Below are 15130 nucleotides of genomic sequence, written 5' to 3'. Positions count from 1 at the left end.
TTAAAACACAGTTTAACCAGCGCTATTTCTTTTTCCTCTGCTGCTCTGGAGTTATTTTTCACTGTTTAAAACCTTTTGCAGTGGAAAACGCTATTAAAAAAAAAGTGAATCGTGCCAGCCGCCCCCCTCCCCACGGGAGGCAACAGGGCCCCCACGCGTGTCCTCCTTTCCTCCCTCGCTTGCCAAAGGGGATCTTCGCCCCCGGGACGTTTCACCGACGACCGGGCGAGCTTCCCCTCCCCGGCGGCAACTCCCAACGAAGGTCCCCAGCGATGTGGACGGGAGCGGGTTCGGCCGCCGCGTCGTTCGCCTTGTAACGGAGCGGGGCAGCGCCGGCCGGTTCCCGTTGCCGGTTCCCGTTGCCGGTTCCCGTTGCCGGTTCCCGTTGCCGGTTCCCGTTGCCGGTTGCCGGGTTCCGCCGGGGCAGCGGCGATCGTGGGCGACCGGGGCGGGGCGGGGCCGGGCGGACTTTTTTTTCCCGGCGTGCCGCGCGCGCAGGCGCCGCTGTGTGCTGCGTCACGGCGCCGGGCCGCGCTAGTCTGTGCGTGGCCGGCTGCGGGTGAGGACGAGCTCCGCCATCATGGCTTCCTCCGCCACACACCCGGCCCCCCCCGCCACCGCCGCCGTTGCTGCCGCCGCCGCCGCCTCCGTCTCCTCCTCCTCCTCCGCTACCGCCGCCGCCCCGCCGGCTCCCGCCGCCCCGGGTATCCTTATCGGTGACCGGCTGTACTCGGAGGTATCGCTCACCATCGACCACTCGCTCATCCCCGAGGAGCGCCTCTCGCCTACTCCCTCCATGCAGGACGGCCTGGACCTGCAGTGCGAGACCGACCTGCGCATCCTGGGCTGCGAGCTCATCCAGGCGGCCGGCATCCTCCTCCGACTGCCGCAGGTGGGTGCGGGCCCCGGCGCCTTCCCGGGGCGGAGGGGAGGAAGGAGGGAGGGAGGGAGGGCGGCCGCCATTGTGGCGCGGCGGGAAGGGCGTGTGAGGCGGCCGCGGGGGGGGGGGGGGCGGCGGCGCCAGCTGGTGCCTGACACAAAATGGCGGCGGCGGCTGGGCCCGGTGACTGACTCCCGCTCCTTCTTCCTCCTCCTCCCTTTGCGTTCATAGGTGGCGATGGCGACGGGGCAGGTGCTGTTTCATCGGTTCTTCTATTCGAAGTCGTTCGTCAAGCACAGCTTCGAGGTGAGCGCGGCACGGCCTGGCGGGGAAGTGGCGGGGGGGGGGGCGGTTAGAGAGGGAGGAGAGCGCTAGGCGCTGTTCTGGGTGACCGGTGAATTTGGCCAGACGCAAGCCAAACGGGCTGCTCTCTTCGAGCCTTTAGGCCGTGGTTGTTGGGGTTTTTTTTCTTTTTAGTTATGTAACTGTAGTCTTGGTGGGATTAAAAACCATTTTCTGATGGAAACGGGGCTTCCTTTCAGATTGTTGCTATGGCCTGCATCAATCTCGCATCCAAAATCGAAGAGGCACCTCGTCGTATAAGGGACGTGATCAACGTGTTCCATCATTTGCGTCAGTTAAGAGCAAAAAGGTAAGATAAGCTTCGTTATGAACATAAGCACATGTTGTCTCTAATGTATACTGCAGTTTTCAATTCACAGTACTTTTCCAGGCTAAGTTCAACGACCTAAAATTGAGAAGGGAGTGCTCTTTGGCTGCTGTGTAGGCAGTACAGTTCAATGCTAACTTCTACTGTTACTTCTGTTTGCTTGGTAGACCCGTTTTCGTTACTTATATAGCTACAAGTCACGAGCATTGGTTCTAGTTGTAGGTCCATGGTTGTAGTTTTAGGACTATTGCTAATTGATTTTTGATGTCTTGTAGTTCTTGAAAGGTAGTCTTAGGTGTGAGTAGCCAATTAGCATGTTGCTGTGTATTTTCCAGACTTTTAACCACGTTCAGTAGTCTTAATGCTTTTCTTTTGTTAGTATGTAGCCATCCAGATGTGGTTATGGTGCTAATAAAGTATCAGTTAACAAAAGATGAAAGCTGAACTTTTCCCAGTGATGACAGTATTACCCTTTAGAAAAAGCAATTTTAGAAAGTATCTGAAAAAAAGTATGGTTTGGCCTACAGTGTTTGCAGCTTTAATGACACCGCTTCAACAAGGAATGTGTAATTGAGTCTTGGAAGCTGAAGGCATCTTTAATTGCAAAAAGTGAGACTTGTGTTTCTTCATGGTACCGTGTGCTTGTGTCAATGAAGTTGGAGTGTAAGCTTACCTGATCTGTGTGCAGATCCGGATAATTGTCTGCTGAGTTGTAGAGCTGTTCTCAGTTGCGAGTGCCTAATGCTGCTTTTTTGTGTGTAAAGTGATGTATGTTTTCATGTGTAAAGCAAATTAACTTGACGTATCGGAAGGAACAAGGAATGGTTGAAGGGAAGGAGTTTTCTAAGTTGCTATTAAATGCAAAATTTCTTTAAATCTGTCATGCAGCAGTATTATAGTCTGTGAGATTGGAGACACCAGCTGTGATGAAGTAGCTTTACCTTTAGTAGCAGATTGCTTGAAGTGTAAGGTAGTCCATAGTTAGAAAGGGATTTTGTCTTCAGCTAGATTCTTAAATTCACATTTTCATTTCTCTGTATCACCAGGTTACAGCAGGAATTTAAACTTTAGTGTTGTGTAACCTTTTCTGAGAAGTAGAGTAGAAATCTCTTAGGGAAACCAGCTGTTTCTTGGTGTCGTTATCCTGGTTATGCTTCTGTTGAATCTAAAACTTTGGCTTTTATTGCCTGGTGCTCATGTTATGGTAGTTAGTTTTAGGTAAGAATGGTTCAGTGTTACACATCGGAACTTAGCTTTGTTTTTTTTGTTGGTTTTTTTTTTTTTTTAAGTTGTATCCCTGATGGCCCTCAGAGTTTCATGAAGTTGTGCCGAATGTGAATTTGGTGGTATTGTTTCTTACCACAGTTATGACAAGGGAATCTGGTTATTGGAATTATTGAAGCCGGTTCAGTGATTCGTAGTGTTTTGGCCTTGATCCAGGCAGTGAAGGTTAATTAGTCATATGCAATGCTTTTCTTTGCAATGAGGATACAAATTAGTTGTTTCTTTGTGCTGTGCGAAGGATCAGAGAAACTGAACTTAACCTGTGAACTTAAATCTTTCCAGCTAGCCTGTTCCAAATCAGAATGTCACTTGTGCATGTTACATGGTGTCTAAAATGCATCATGTCGAGAGAAATCGTGCACTTCTACCCATTATTTTCTGGAGAAATGGGTATTGTTGCTCTGAGATTCTGAGTGAATCTGCATGAAATTAATCTTAAAAATGCTGAAGTCTGACATTCAGACTTGCCTTTTTTTTTTAACAAGCAGGATGTAAACGTTTTTCTGTACTTTTTACAAGATTACAATTACATAATCTGTACACGTTATTAACTTCAACTCTTTTTTCCCTTGCAACCGACTATACAGCGACCAGCTACATTTACCAAAGCCTGGGTGATGTGGAGTGGTACATAAAGATGAAGCTGTCGTCATGGCAACAGTGAGTGAAGTATCGAAAATCCCCAAGGAGAAGCCAGTGCTCTGAGAATAGGTCACTGGAATCGGGGGACTAACAGGTTGGCCGCTGGTGAACCATTTGGAAGAACTCCTGTATCTTGTTATAAGCTTTTTTCTTTGCTGTCCAGGTTTTTAGAATACTAGCTTAATCTTTTTTTATCTGAAGCTAACACTTAGGCTGTAGTTAGTTTCTCACACACAACCCAGAACTGAAAGTCAGTTAGGCTGCTGTACTTTCTTTTCGTCTCTAGTCTAGTACTTCTGTTAACTGAAGCTCTTAACCTACACATGAAGTTTGAGTAGTTTGAGTAGGCTTGCTTTCTTTCTTAAACAGTTTTGGGTTCTCGGTTCCACTTTCTGGCTCTGTATAATTGCAGTTTGAATTCATAGTAAAACATGCCTTCACAAGGATATGGAAGTCTTGAATTTGTAACACTATTTATATAAATTATTATGTAAGCAGTCCCTTATATGTACGTGTTTGCAGAACTGGGAATTGCATTGGAATTGTCTTTTTGTAAGACCTGAGTTACTGCTAGGTGGTATTTCTAATACTGAGAAGTAAGAAAAAGCTAAAAAGTGTTTTGGACAAGCATATTTTCTTTTGGATCTTTCACGAGCATATGTCATGTAGTACTGCATGTAAAAATGTTTGTGTGCATGGAGAAAAGCTCGTATTATGAAAATACTGCTTTTTAAAAAATTGTGTGCTGAAACATCTGTGTTCTGAGCGAAGTGCAACTATTGTTTAACATGTAGAATGTAGTTTGAAGTTGATTTTATTTCTCTTAAATGTGCCTGAAAGCTGCAGAAAGTCCTTATGAGACTGGAACCAAATGTGACTTGTGTAATCTCACAAATGTTGGTTTGAGATGCTCAGTCAGCCGTTCTTTACTTATGTTGCAGCAAACAGGTTCATGCAGTCATGTTGGAAGTGGCCTGTATTAATAATGCACACTACTTAGTGTTCTTCAAACTGTTCCATAAATCTACGGTGCTTGTATTTACAATGTTGGAGACAAACATAGAACTCAGTTTCTTCTCTCTTACTGACTGGCATGAGAGAGATCTGGTCTTTGAAATGAGATGCTGATGTTATGCTGTACTTGTCAGAAGTACTTTTTGCATTATGAACAAAACTACATGGCAGGGCACTCTTCCTCCAAAGTATTAGACGCTCCAAAGATGGCAAATTTTAGTATTACATCAAATGAAGCTGTAGCTGTGTCGAGAACTTAGGTTTCACTTGTCACAGGGATTTAAAAACAGGAATTTGTAATTTATTTATTGTTACAAACACATTACAGTGTGCGTTAATCTTTTGGGTTGTTACACAATCACTAAATCCTGATGAAGTTTTGCAACTAAATGTTGAGTTGACTTACCAGAATGGGCACTGTGTGCTCCCTGTTCTTAAGTCTAAAGTCTTGCCTGGAGCTCTAGTGCTGATCTGTAAGAACAGATTCAAAGTAAGAATTTGTAATGCTACTTGGCTATATAGGGCTTGAAGCTTATATTTTATATGTAAGCTTATAAATTATTTTTCTCTGGTTTGTTACTTGGACCTAAAATGGTTGCTGCTTGGACTGAGGACTAAGTGCAGCAAATACAGTAGCAAAGTTCCTCTTTTTTTCTTTTCTCAGTAGGAAAGCTAAGAAGTTTTGCAAAGGGAAATCTCTGAAGTTTCCAACTTCTAAATAATTATGCGTACCAACACTTGCGAGCTTATGGCAAAAGTACTAAATTGGTAAATCTTAATAGACTGGGGAACCTGACTTTTGCCAGTAATACGGTGCAGTAAAGTCTTCTGCAGATTTTTTCTTTGCATAAGTAGGTAAAAGCCTGCATTTGTCTTTCTATTTCTGGAAGTACTGTCTGGATAAACTGATGTTTTTCATGGCTTTTAGATCTCTAGAACTTGGGTGTCGTAAGTGACGAGAGTAACGGGGGACGACAGTAAAGCACGCTTTCGAGTGTCCTAATTTTGAGTTTCCTATCACTTTGCTGTTGAACATGTACAACCAAAGTATGAACTGTTGTGCTGGTCCCATGGCCCTGCAGTAAGGCCCACAGTCTTTACTGTTGCACTTCGAGCTACCTTGTTGTGTTTTCATAATACTGACTTTCTTACATAGCTTTCAGAGAAGGCAGAGACATGTGGAAGATAGTAATCCTCCAGCAGGTTATTGGATGATTCCATGGAGTCATGTTGTCCCGTTGTTGATTATTTTTTTTTTTTTAGACTGGAAGTCATAGCTGCCCTCTTTCATCCAAGATTTGTCACCTCTGATGAAGTGTTCTGCTAACAAGATAAGCTGAGCCTGGACACCTAAACTTGCTCTGAATAATGCCTTGCAGATCCTGTTAATGCCAGTGATCTCTAGATAAAATTAAGTAAAGCAATATTGGAGGAAATGTTGTTATAAAACCCAGTATAGTTAGTTGAAATCAGTTGGAAGTCAAATCAGTTTCACTGATTTGAAGAACTTCAGCTTGGTTCTTCCAGTCTCCTACTCCAGAGCATTGTGTTCAGATAGCCTTTGTACTTCTGGAGCGTTCAGATAAAATCATAGCCTCTCTACTGAAGTAGTTACCTTAAAGGAGCTTTAAAAGTTTTTCTTTTCCAGTTAATTTATGGGAAGAAAAAAAAAAAACCAACAAAAAAAACCTCAAACAAACAAAAACCCCAATATTTGACTAGGTTATATTTAAAATCACGGTCTTTGTAGATTTGCCCTGATGAGTGAGAGTAACACTTGACTAGTGAAGTTACTCTTGTCTAACATGGAAAACACTGCATATTTTTTTTTTTTAGGAGACAGAAGTAGTAAGGCTTAAATTGTAGGTCCTGCCTGGCACCAAGAAGCTGCAATAGTTCATTTCAGGCCTCCTGGGAGCTGCTTCTCAGCCCCTTGGGGGGACCAGGGAGAGCTCACGCTTCAAGTGCATGGTGATACAACATGATGCTTTTATTAGTGAAGTGGATGGCTTGTTGTATCCTTTGACTAATGGTAATAAGCATCCTTCCAGGTGACTGCAGAAGTCTTAGCATAAATTCTGGATTATTGAAGTTGGGAAGCCCTTCAGCTAGCCTTGTAATTAAATTGACCCTTTCTTCCTGGGGTGGGAACCTAGGTGTTTGGAGTGTTTTTCTACTGTGAGCTATTGGGGAAAGAGAAGTGCGATCCACTTGTGGAACTTGCATGGAACCAAAAAAAGACAAGTTAGTAGTGAAATATTTTGTCTGATAAAACAGAACCTGTATTTTGAATCCACTTTGCATTACTTTTTTTTTTTTCTTTTGAAGGTAACGTAAGATAAATTTGTCACCAGTGCTTGGGGTGTACTAGGTTTATCATGTAAACAGACTGATTTATTAGAGTGTAACTAGTTGCAATAACATTCTTCTGTGTTGGAAAACGTGGAATATGTAAGGCGTATTGCAAACAGGGAAAAAGCTGGTCTGTCTTGAGGAAGTGGATTAAAAAACACCACGTGGAATGTTGAAAGGTCAAGTCTAAGCATGGACAAAGAAAAGAATATGAAAAGGAGTATGACATTTGTGCATGAAGCATACAGCAAGTTACTTTAAAGTTTAAAAAAATGCTTTGGGGAGTTCAGGTGTTGGATTTGGAAGTAATTAGGACTTGATAGTGGTAGACTTAGGAATCTTTCTTTGTGAAATGAGCTCTTGTTTTGCAAATGCAAACAGCAGAAGTGACATGATACCCACTGATTAGTGGGTGCAGTGTTCAGAATTGCAGGCAGATCTGTCGCCATTTCAGAGGTTAAATTCTTTGCTTTACTAGGCTTTTTGTATATCAGAGTAGCAGGGCTGTCTTGTTCTCTGAAGATCTGAATCATCTTATCTTAGAGTGCATAGGAAACTGAAATTTGTAGAGCACAAGCTTGCTACTTCAGTAAAAAAAGACTTTCTAGCTTACTTCTGCTTTGAAGTCCTACCTAGCAAAGGTAGTTGTATCACACTCCTCCCCTACCTCTGTCATGAAGTGTAAAGGTTCTTTGAGATCTTCACTGTAAAGTGGACTTCTGTTCCAGCAGCTGGACCAGCATAGTTTGCATACACAGTAGCAAAAGACTTTTTTTATCTTAGTCATCTAATCTGTAGCTAGTCAAAAGCAGAAACTAAACTAGTTTATCTAAACTTGGACAGCACAAGATTAATGCTTAAACTTGCTTGCAGGAGTTGAAAACCGGTTTCTGTTGCCATTAGTTGGTTGGAAGGGAAAACAGAGATGCTGCTATTTTTGGATATGCAAAACAGTTTTGATTTTATTTCTTGCAAACTATAGGACTCCAAGCCCCCTGATACTTGATCAGAACTACATAAACACCAAAAATCAAGTAATCAAAGCAGAAAGGAGGGTACTGAAGGAGTTGGGATTTTGTGTTCATGTCAAGCATCCACATAAGGTGAGTTATCAAAGATAATATTATTGTAAATATTATTTCACCTTGATGGCATCATTGTTAGCTGCAGGACAAGAAACACGGGTGTAAAATGACTGATTTCGTCTCTTTATTTCTTAGTAGTTATCATGAATGCTTTTGCCAGAGTGCTTGGGCAAATAGTCATACTGAGCTTGGTAGAAGTTGCTTCCTTGGGAAATGTTAAAGGTGACTGGTTTTGAAAACCATACAAAAGTAATAAAAGAACTGTCTCAACATGACTGGATGATGTGAGCTTACAGTGTATGCTTAAAAAAAGAGGAGACACAATTGCTTTGGAATACTGTTTGATTATGCGTAGTTACTTCCTTACTGTTGGTTTATATGTTAAAACTGAGTCTGGTTTTTTTTTTTCCCCCTTATTCCTCAGATCATTGTTATGTATTTACAAGTCTTAGAATGTGAACGTAATCAAACCCTGGTACAGACAGCCTGGTAAGTTGTTATTTTCCATTCTTTTCCTAGCCAGGAAAATAGTAGCAGAAATAACAAGCCTGACGATCCATATGCAAAGCAATGAGATGTAAGTTACTATAAAAATATATACTTCCAAAATATTATAGTGCTTGTTTCTGCTTACTATTTTCATGGCTTGATTCCAATATAGTAATGGAGAACTCAATTTAACTTTGTTCTTTTTTCTACTCTTTAATTAAAGGGTAGTCCATGATGGTAAGTCATAGAGCTCTGCCCTCTGCACCTCAGCCCATGACCTGGGGATGGCCTGTTTGGCTGCCCTTCTCTCCAGCCAACCCAGTGCAAGCTCTCATCCGAGATTCACTGAAGTGGTCCATATCCATCGGGCAGCATCTTCTAGTTCTGTCTGGGTGTCGAAAGGATTTGTATATTTGCTTTTAGAAGTAACTGTTAAAAATGTTTCTAAATGTATTTGTTGCCTAACTACTGTATACTGTAGTGTATTTAAAGGACACGTGGGGTAGACGTTCTGCCAACATTTATTTAGTTGACTTAGCATTTGGCTAAACTTGCGTTTAAAAACAAAAAGACAATTACAGTGCATGCAGCATGTTCACTTAGAAGCCATATTGGGCATGGTTTTCTGTAGAGTCAATACTTACTGACTGCTGTTCGTTTCTTTCCTGTAGCTCAGTAACTTAGAAATCGATGGAGGTCTCTGCTGTTTAAATGTATCTCTTGGCATGTATTGCTTGGCAGTGCCACTGTGGTGGAAGAACAGTAGCTTAGTGAAGTGGGAGACCCATTACTAACTTGCAGGTCTTTTTCCAACACTCAGTGAGCAAATTGGACGCTTCTATTTCTGGATGAAGTTAATGTGACTCGAGGCACACATAGGATTTAAGTGCAATGTTTTATGAACTTTAGAGGTTGCATCTAGCCTCTGGAAAATGGTAGGTTACAACTATACCATGCTTTCATGCTTGCATTTGAGTTTTAAGCATACTGATTTTTAAATACAAGAACACTGGTGTTTAAAGCAGACAGCTGCACAGATGAAAAGTACTTGTTAGATTGTTAACTCAACGGACACTTCATGGTATAACTTAACGTACCTACCTAGGAAGTAGCCATTACATACTATTACTTGCATTGGGGTTTCAAAACAATGGCAATGGTGCAAACTTTGTTACAGAAGTAACAGATGTAAACATCAAATGCAATAATTTGAAAGAAACCAAGTGTTTAATATAATAACAGAAAAAATAATAAAGTCAATTGAGTCTCCAGTATTGTTATCCTCTAAATAAAATGATGTAAACCTGAGATCCAACCTTTCCTAAATTTTTTTTTTTTAGGAATTACATGAATGACAGCCTTCGAACAAATGTGTTTGTTCGCTTTCAGCCAGAGACTATAGCATGTGCTTGCATTTATCTTGCTGCTAGAGCTCTGCAGGTGAGTATTCATCTGTCTTTAGTTAGCATTGCCTTTTATTGCTACTAATTTGGTTTCAAGAAAATTAATGGAAATATTTAAAACAAAAGCCTGGTCTGTAATCTATTACTAAGCTCTCAGTGTTTTGTTTTGTTTTTCTTTGCAGATTCCACTACCTACCCGCCCTCACTGGTTCTTGCTCTTTGGCACCACAGAAGAGGAGATTCAGGAGATATGCTTAACAACTCTTAAGCTCTATACCAGAAAGAAGGTAACTTTGAGATGTTTGTTCTTCCTTTTCAGTGCAGCTTGAGCTGCCCTGTGGTTGTCTAAGTGTGTTTGGGAATGCCTGCATATAAATCTACTAATTGGAAAGGCTCTGCTGTATGGCTTCTCCTCTGAGGGGCATGTGAGAACAAATGATGGAAGTTAGTTACGTTACTGGACAGATGATTAAAAGATAATTAAGTATTTTTCAAAAATGAGATGAAAATATGGATTGCAGTAGTTCAACTTCTTACCACATTGTTACTTTAACAGCCCAATTATGAATTCCTGGATAAAGAAGTAGAAAAGAGGAAAATGGCACTACAGGAAGCTAAACTGAAGGCAAAAGGTTTAAATCCGGATGGAACTCCAGCGCTCTCAACACTGGGTGGCTTTTCTCCTGCATCCAAACCATGTAAGTTGGTTTTCTGAACAGAAACTTGCATAAAGCTATTCCATAAGTCTTCTAAATCTGTGTCCCAAGCTGTTTTTTTTTAAAAAAAAAAAGTAGGTTTTCTTCTTAAGCTGTTAGACAATTTAGGCTTTCTTACAGAACTGAGAAGCAAGACAAATCTTTCTTTTTTCAAAACACAAATTTTACAGTTTCAATATCTTGAAATAGCAGATTAGAGGGAAACAGGGTGCTTTACTCCATACTTCCACAGATGGGAGAGTGATTTATTAGTAATATGCACCCTTAAGATAATTACGTTATGAAAAATGTCTAGACCCAGGAGTTTGCTGTATCTTACTGTGTTGTGAAGAGAGACTCAGGATTTAATCTGTTGGGGAGGGTGTAGCAATAGCCTTCGTGGTTCCTTTTGCAGCGGGTATCTCTGGAAATTGCTTTCTCTGCTTTCTTTTTTTTAATGTACTTGTCAACTGTTAAGTATCTTGAACCGGTCAGTAAATCTGTCTGAACTCTAATGATACAAAGAACAGACAGTTTTGTCTTGGTGCTTTTACCTCTTAATGCTGGTATTGATCTGTAACCTACCAATGAAATTTAAAGGCTACCATGAGCATTGGTCTGGTGGTGGTGGGTAAGGCACAGGCCCTTGTTTGTTACATGGCCGTCTCAGGAACTGAAGAACAAATTCTGAGAAAGCAATATTTGTAGGAGTTATTCCTCCTTAAGAACAATTCATCTGAGTTTCCACCGGTCTTTGAGCTGGCAAGTGTAAATTTCTCACTAAACAATGAAAGCTTTTTCTTATTTCTGTGAGGTGGGAGCCTAGGTGAGAAGAGTTTGAGTGAAAGCAGGACCTCTGGTGGGGTTTTGGAAGACTTCTTACTAGCTGACAAACTGAGGGAAAGCTTCTGACAGAATTCTGCCTTTCTGTATTTTCACATTAAACCTCTGAACCCTATTGAGTGAGGAAGGTGTGGTCATAATGCAGCACCTCTGCCTTACTGTCAGCAGGCCAGATAAAAATGCGTCGTTCTTGCATAGTAGCCCTTCTGTGAAAAGGTGAGTCCATCTCTGGGCTATATCAGCTGACTGTAGAGACAGGTTGATTCTAAACTAAGTTTTTTGTTATGCATTATATTTGTACCACTGATACAAAAATGAAATCTGTAATTTTGCTGTTGAGTCTTAATTCTTTCTATTAACTGTCAAGGTAACAATTTAAGTTATGTATTTGCGGACCTTGAGGGCAGCTTTTATTTTTTACCACTTGGGCCCTGGTGGACAAAAGCTCAACTGAGTCTGCCTACTTGGCTTGAAGGTCACAGTATTCTCTCCCCTGCCGGCAGCTGGCTTTAAACTATGCGTCTCCCCATGAGTATCTCACTGCAGTGTTCTCTTCTAGGAGTTTACTATAAAAGGAAAGTTGAAATGAAATAGTAGCTATTGAGTTCGTATTTACATTTTGTGCAAATACTGGTAAAGATGTATGAAGGATACAGTATGTTTATTACAAAGTCTATGAATAAAATACCTAATTTTGAATTTAAATCTAATTCTCAGCTTCCCCAAGAGAAGTAAAAACTGAAGAGAAGACGCCAGTATCTCTGAATACCAAAACCATTAAAAAAGAGCCAGAAGAGAGGCAGCAAGCTTCAAAGAGCCCTTATAATGGGTAGGTGAAAATCTCTTCCTGATGAAGAGAAGACTTCTGTAAAAACTGTTTGTTCAACTGAAGTACAGTGAACTACCTTTTGAGCTACTTCATGGATGAAACAAGTACCTCAGAAGTGTAACTTTTTTTTTTCTCCCCACCCCCCCCCCCACCCCAAGCATGAGAAAAGAAAGCAAGAGAAGTAGAAGCAGCAGAAGTGCTAGTCGATCTAGGTCAAGAACAAAGTCAAGGTCTCGATCTCACACTCCTAGGCGGCAGTAAGTAGTGGATTTTTGTTTGGTTGGTGGGCGGTTGCAGGGAAGGGGGCAGGGTTTTTTGTAGGGGTTGTCTTTTTTTGTCATATTTAGTTCTCTGGGATATTTCAGCAGGGCATTTCACTTCTAAGAAGTAGGACCACTCCCAAGTAGCTTGTTAGATGCTTAACGCAAGCTTCTAATTGCTGGCCGGCAAAAGTGTGAGACTTGGGTCTGGCTTTAGGCTCTCGGTTCTTGGCATGAAGCAGTTCTGTTGGTAACTGTGCTGTTAATAGTTCAAGTTCTAAAAGCTTTGCCATAAAATGGAAGCTTAAAAGTATCCTAACTGTAGATGTACATGATGAGTCTATGATGGAGTGAGCGTAAGGTAGTCTTACCATGTTTGATCATCTTCACAAGGTGTCCATTATAAATGAGAGCGGTCTCTCAGAACTCAGTCCACTTTGAAGGAGTGAGAAATGTCATAGGAGCCAGTTTCATGTTTTGCAGCTTGCTTACAAATGCATGGGAGAATGTATCTTCTGTCAGTGCTGCACGATGCACTGTCTGGCTCTTTAGTGCTCTGCCTCTCTTCTGCGACTGGGGAAAAGGGGGAACTGTGCAGGGTGATGCAGTGATACCTGCTGACTGTTTTTTTCAAGAATCTTTAGGCTGACATCTAAGTTGGAAGCTGCCAACTTGGATCTCAGTGAAGTGTTGCCCTGAGTATTGCTGACTGTCAAATTGTTGAAGGGAAAAAGGCAATAACCAATTTGCAATGCGGCATTGAGGGGAAGATTCCTGACAAGGTGGAACAGTTATGAAAGGCACTGCATTCTGGGTTTGGTTTGGGCTTTTTGTTTTCAAAGGAACTCCACTCAAAGGCATGTTCTGGGACAGTCACTATCATTCGTCAGTTACCTCTGTGGGAGAAGCAGTCTGGTTTCTTCCAGTGACTTGGAAGTTCCTAAGCAATGATTTATTTTTTTTATTCTCTTCTGTGTTGAAGACATGTTTTAATTTTAAACACTTTTCTGTAAGCTACAATAATAGGCGGAGCCTGTCTGGGACGTACAGCTCGAGATCGAGAAGCAGGTCCCGCAGCCACAGTGGCAGCCCTCGCCGACACCACAACCACGGCTCGCCACACCTGAAGACCAAGCATAGTAGGGAAGAGCTGAAGAGTGCAAATAGGCACGGTCATAAAAGGAAAAAGTCTCGTTCACGTTCCCAGAGCAAATCCAGGGATCACTCTGATGCTGCCAAGAAGCACAGGCACGAGCGGGGACACCACAGAGACAGGCGCGAGAGATCCCGCTCCTTCGAGAGATCTCACAAGGGCAAACACCACGGTAGTGGCCGGTCAGGACACAGCAGGCACAGACGCTGAGGTTTGCATCTGCGCCAGATTCTAGTTAAGCCTGTATATAATACAGTAAATGGGACTCTTTGAGAACAAAGGAACCGATTAGGATTTGATTAATTTAAACCCAGTATGTAATTTTCTAAAACACATAGAAGACTTTTCTTTTGGGAAAGAAACTGTTACCAACTTTTGCACATAATACCTTAGCAGTATCAAATTGGTGGAAAACAACGATCAGGTTAAATTGTATGTATTAGAGTTGTGTATTGTTTATTGATATGAGAACTGGAGAATGGATTTCTGTAAAAAAGCAAAATGTACCTTATTTTTATACAAGTCAATTGCAGACACTTATATTTAAGTATAGTTATTTGTTTAAACGATGGTGGATACTTTCTTACACTGGTTTTAGTCTGCATGTGTTAAAAGATTTTTACAAGAAATAAAATATAAAGCTTTTTTTTTACTGCCTGTCGGATGTCAAATATATGGAAACTAAACTTAATTTTCTTAATTGTGTCACTTTGACCATTGCACATGCATGGGACATTTGGGATATCGATGTGCTTCTATTGCAGATGAAGACTCGGAAAGCTTTAGAAGTTGGTGTCCTTCCTAGGGGAGGCAGCTGGGAAGCCAGGTCCACTGCTGACATACGTGCAACAGTTGGATAAATGAGCAGGGACTTCTCTGAAGTGGAGTGGGACAGGCAGCTGGTGGGGGAAGCTGTGGAAGAGCTGTGCTTTGCAAGCCAGGACTGGGCTACTGGTGTCCCAGCTTCGCTGTCAGCTGCCCCTGGGCAGGTGGAGACTTCTTCCCTGCCCATCTGTTGCAGCTGCCAGTGAGTTGCTGTCATCTGCTGTCCTCCTTTAGCCTGGTTGTGCCAGAAGTACAAAGCAGGACAGATAAGGACGCCTAGAGGGATGAAGTTTCAGGATTTTTATTTCCCTTCTTTCATTACTGGTGGCAGGATGATGGCAACAGAAGGAAGGATCCTATGGCAAGTCTGATGATTACACAGCTGAGCTCCCTGGGGCAAAGCTGCCTGCTGTGCTGCTGCACTTGGTTGAAGGGTCACACTGACTGAGCTTGGGGAAACTGGCTTTAAAGAGGCCAGGTGTGCTGCAGCATGAAATGCAGAGCAGCTTGCTGCTGGCAGCTCACCCCTGTGCTGGGGTGATTTCTTAGCGTCCAGCTGCTGGAATTGTACCCAGTGCCACTGTACAACCCAAAGCTGTAACCTGGCTTGGGGCAGCTGTGCAGGGAGTTGTGGGTGAAGGAGAGGTGAAATGGGTGAGGAGGAACTGGGTTTGATTCTCTCAGTTGCTGCTCAGGTAGTAACAAA

At 42.1% G+C, this 15130-nt stretch overlaps 1 protein-coding gene across 4 annotated transcripts; it reads left to right on the top strand.

Moving 5' to 3' along the window:
• The first annotated feature begins 261 nt into the window (after positions 1-261).
• CCNL1 (cyclin L1) lies at positions 262-14256 on the top strand. Of its 4 annotated transcripts, XM_075031274.1 has the most exons (11): positions 281-892; positions 1112-1186; positions 1423-1532; positions 7825-7945; positions 8352-8416; positions 9757-9856; positions 10002-10106; positions 10376-10517; positions 12075-12186; positions 12345-12443; positions 13461-14256. In XM_075031274.1, exons 1-11 carry the CDS (start codon positions 581-583, stop codon positions 13807-13809), a joined length of 1590 nt encoding a protein of 529 aa, XP_074887375.1. In that variant the 5' UTR covers positions 281-580; the 3' UTR covers positions 13810-14256. The 4 variants fall into 4 exon arrangements, 2 of the variants coding, with proteins under 2 accessions (XP_074887376.1, XP_074887375.1); XR_012650881.1 differs by lacking the exons at positions 12345-12443; positions 13461-14256 and adding an exon at positions 11478-11573 and having other exon boundaries at positions 265-892; XM_075031275.1 differs by lacking the exons at positions 12075-12186; positions 12345-12443; positions 13461-14256 and adding an exon at positions 11329-11528 and having other exon boundaries at positions 263-892.
• The last annotated feature ends 874 nt before the right edge of the window (positions 14257-15130 follow it).

Source organism: Buteo buteo, chromosome 7 (assembly GCF_964188355.1).
Source record: "Buteo buteo chromosome 7, bButBut1.hap1.1, whole genome shotgun sequence".
Taxonomy (NCBI): Eukaryota; Metazoa; Chordata; class Aves; order Accipitriformes; family Accipitridae; genus Buteo; species Buteo buteo.
Note: the sequence above shows the minus strand (reverse complement) of the source record. Positions and strands in the feature narration are given on the sequence as shown.

Bases quoted from the DNA above. Each gene is read 5' to 3' on its own strand.
- CCNL1 (XM_075031274.1), top strand. From the start codon at position 581: ATGGCTTCCTCCGCCACACACCCGGCCCCCCCCGCCACCGCCGCCGTT. The intron at 1,533-7,824 runs GTAAGATAAGCT...TGCAAACTATAG, and splicing joins CGTCAGTTAAGAGCAAAAAG to GACTCCAAGCCCCCTGATAC. The intron at 10,518-12,074 runs GTAAGTTGGTTT...TCTAATTCTCAG, and splicing joins TTCTCCTGCATCCAAACCAT to CTTCCCCAAGAGAAGTAAAA.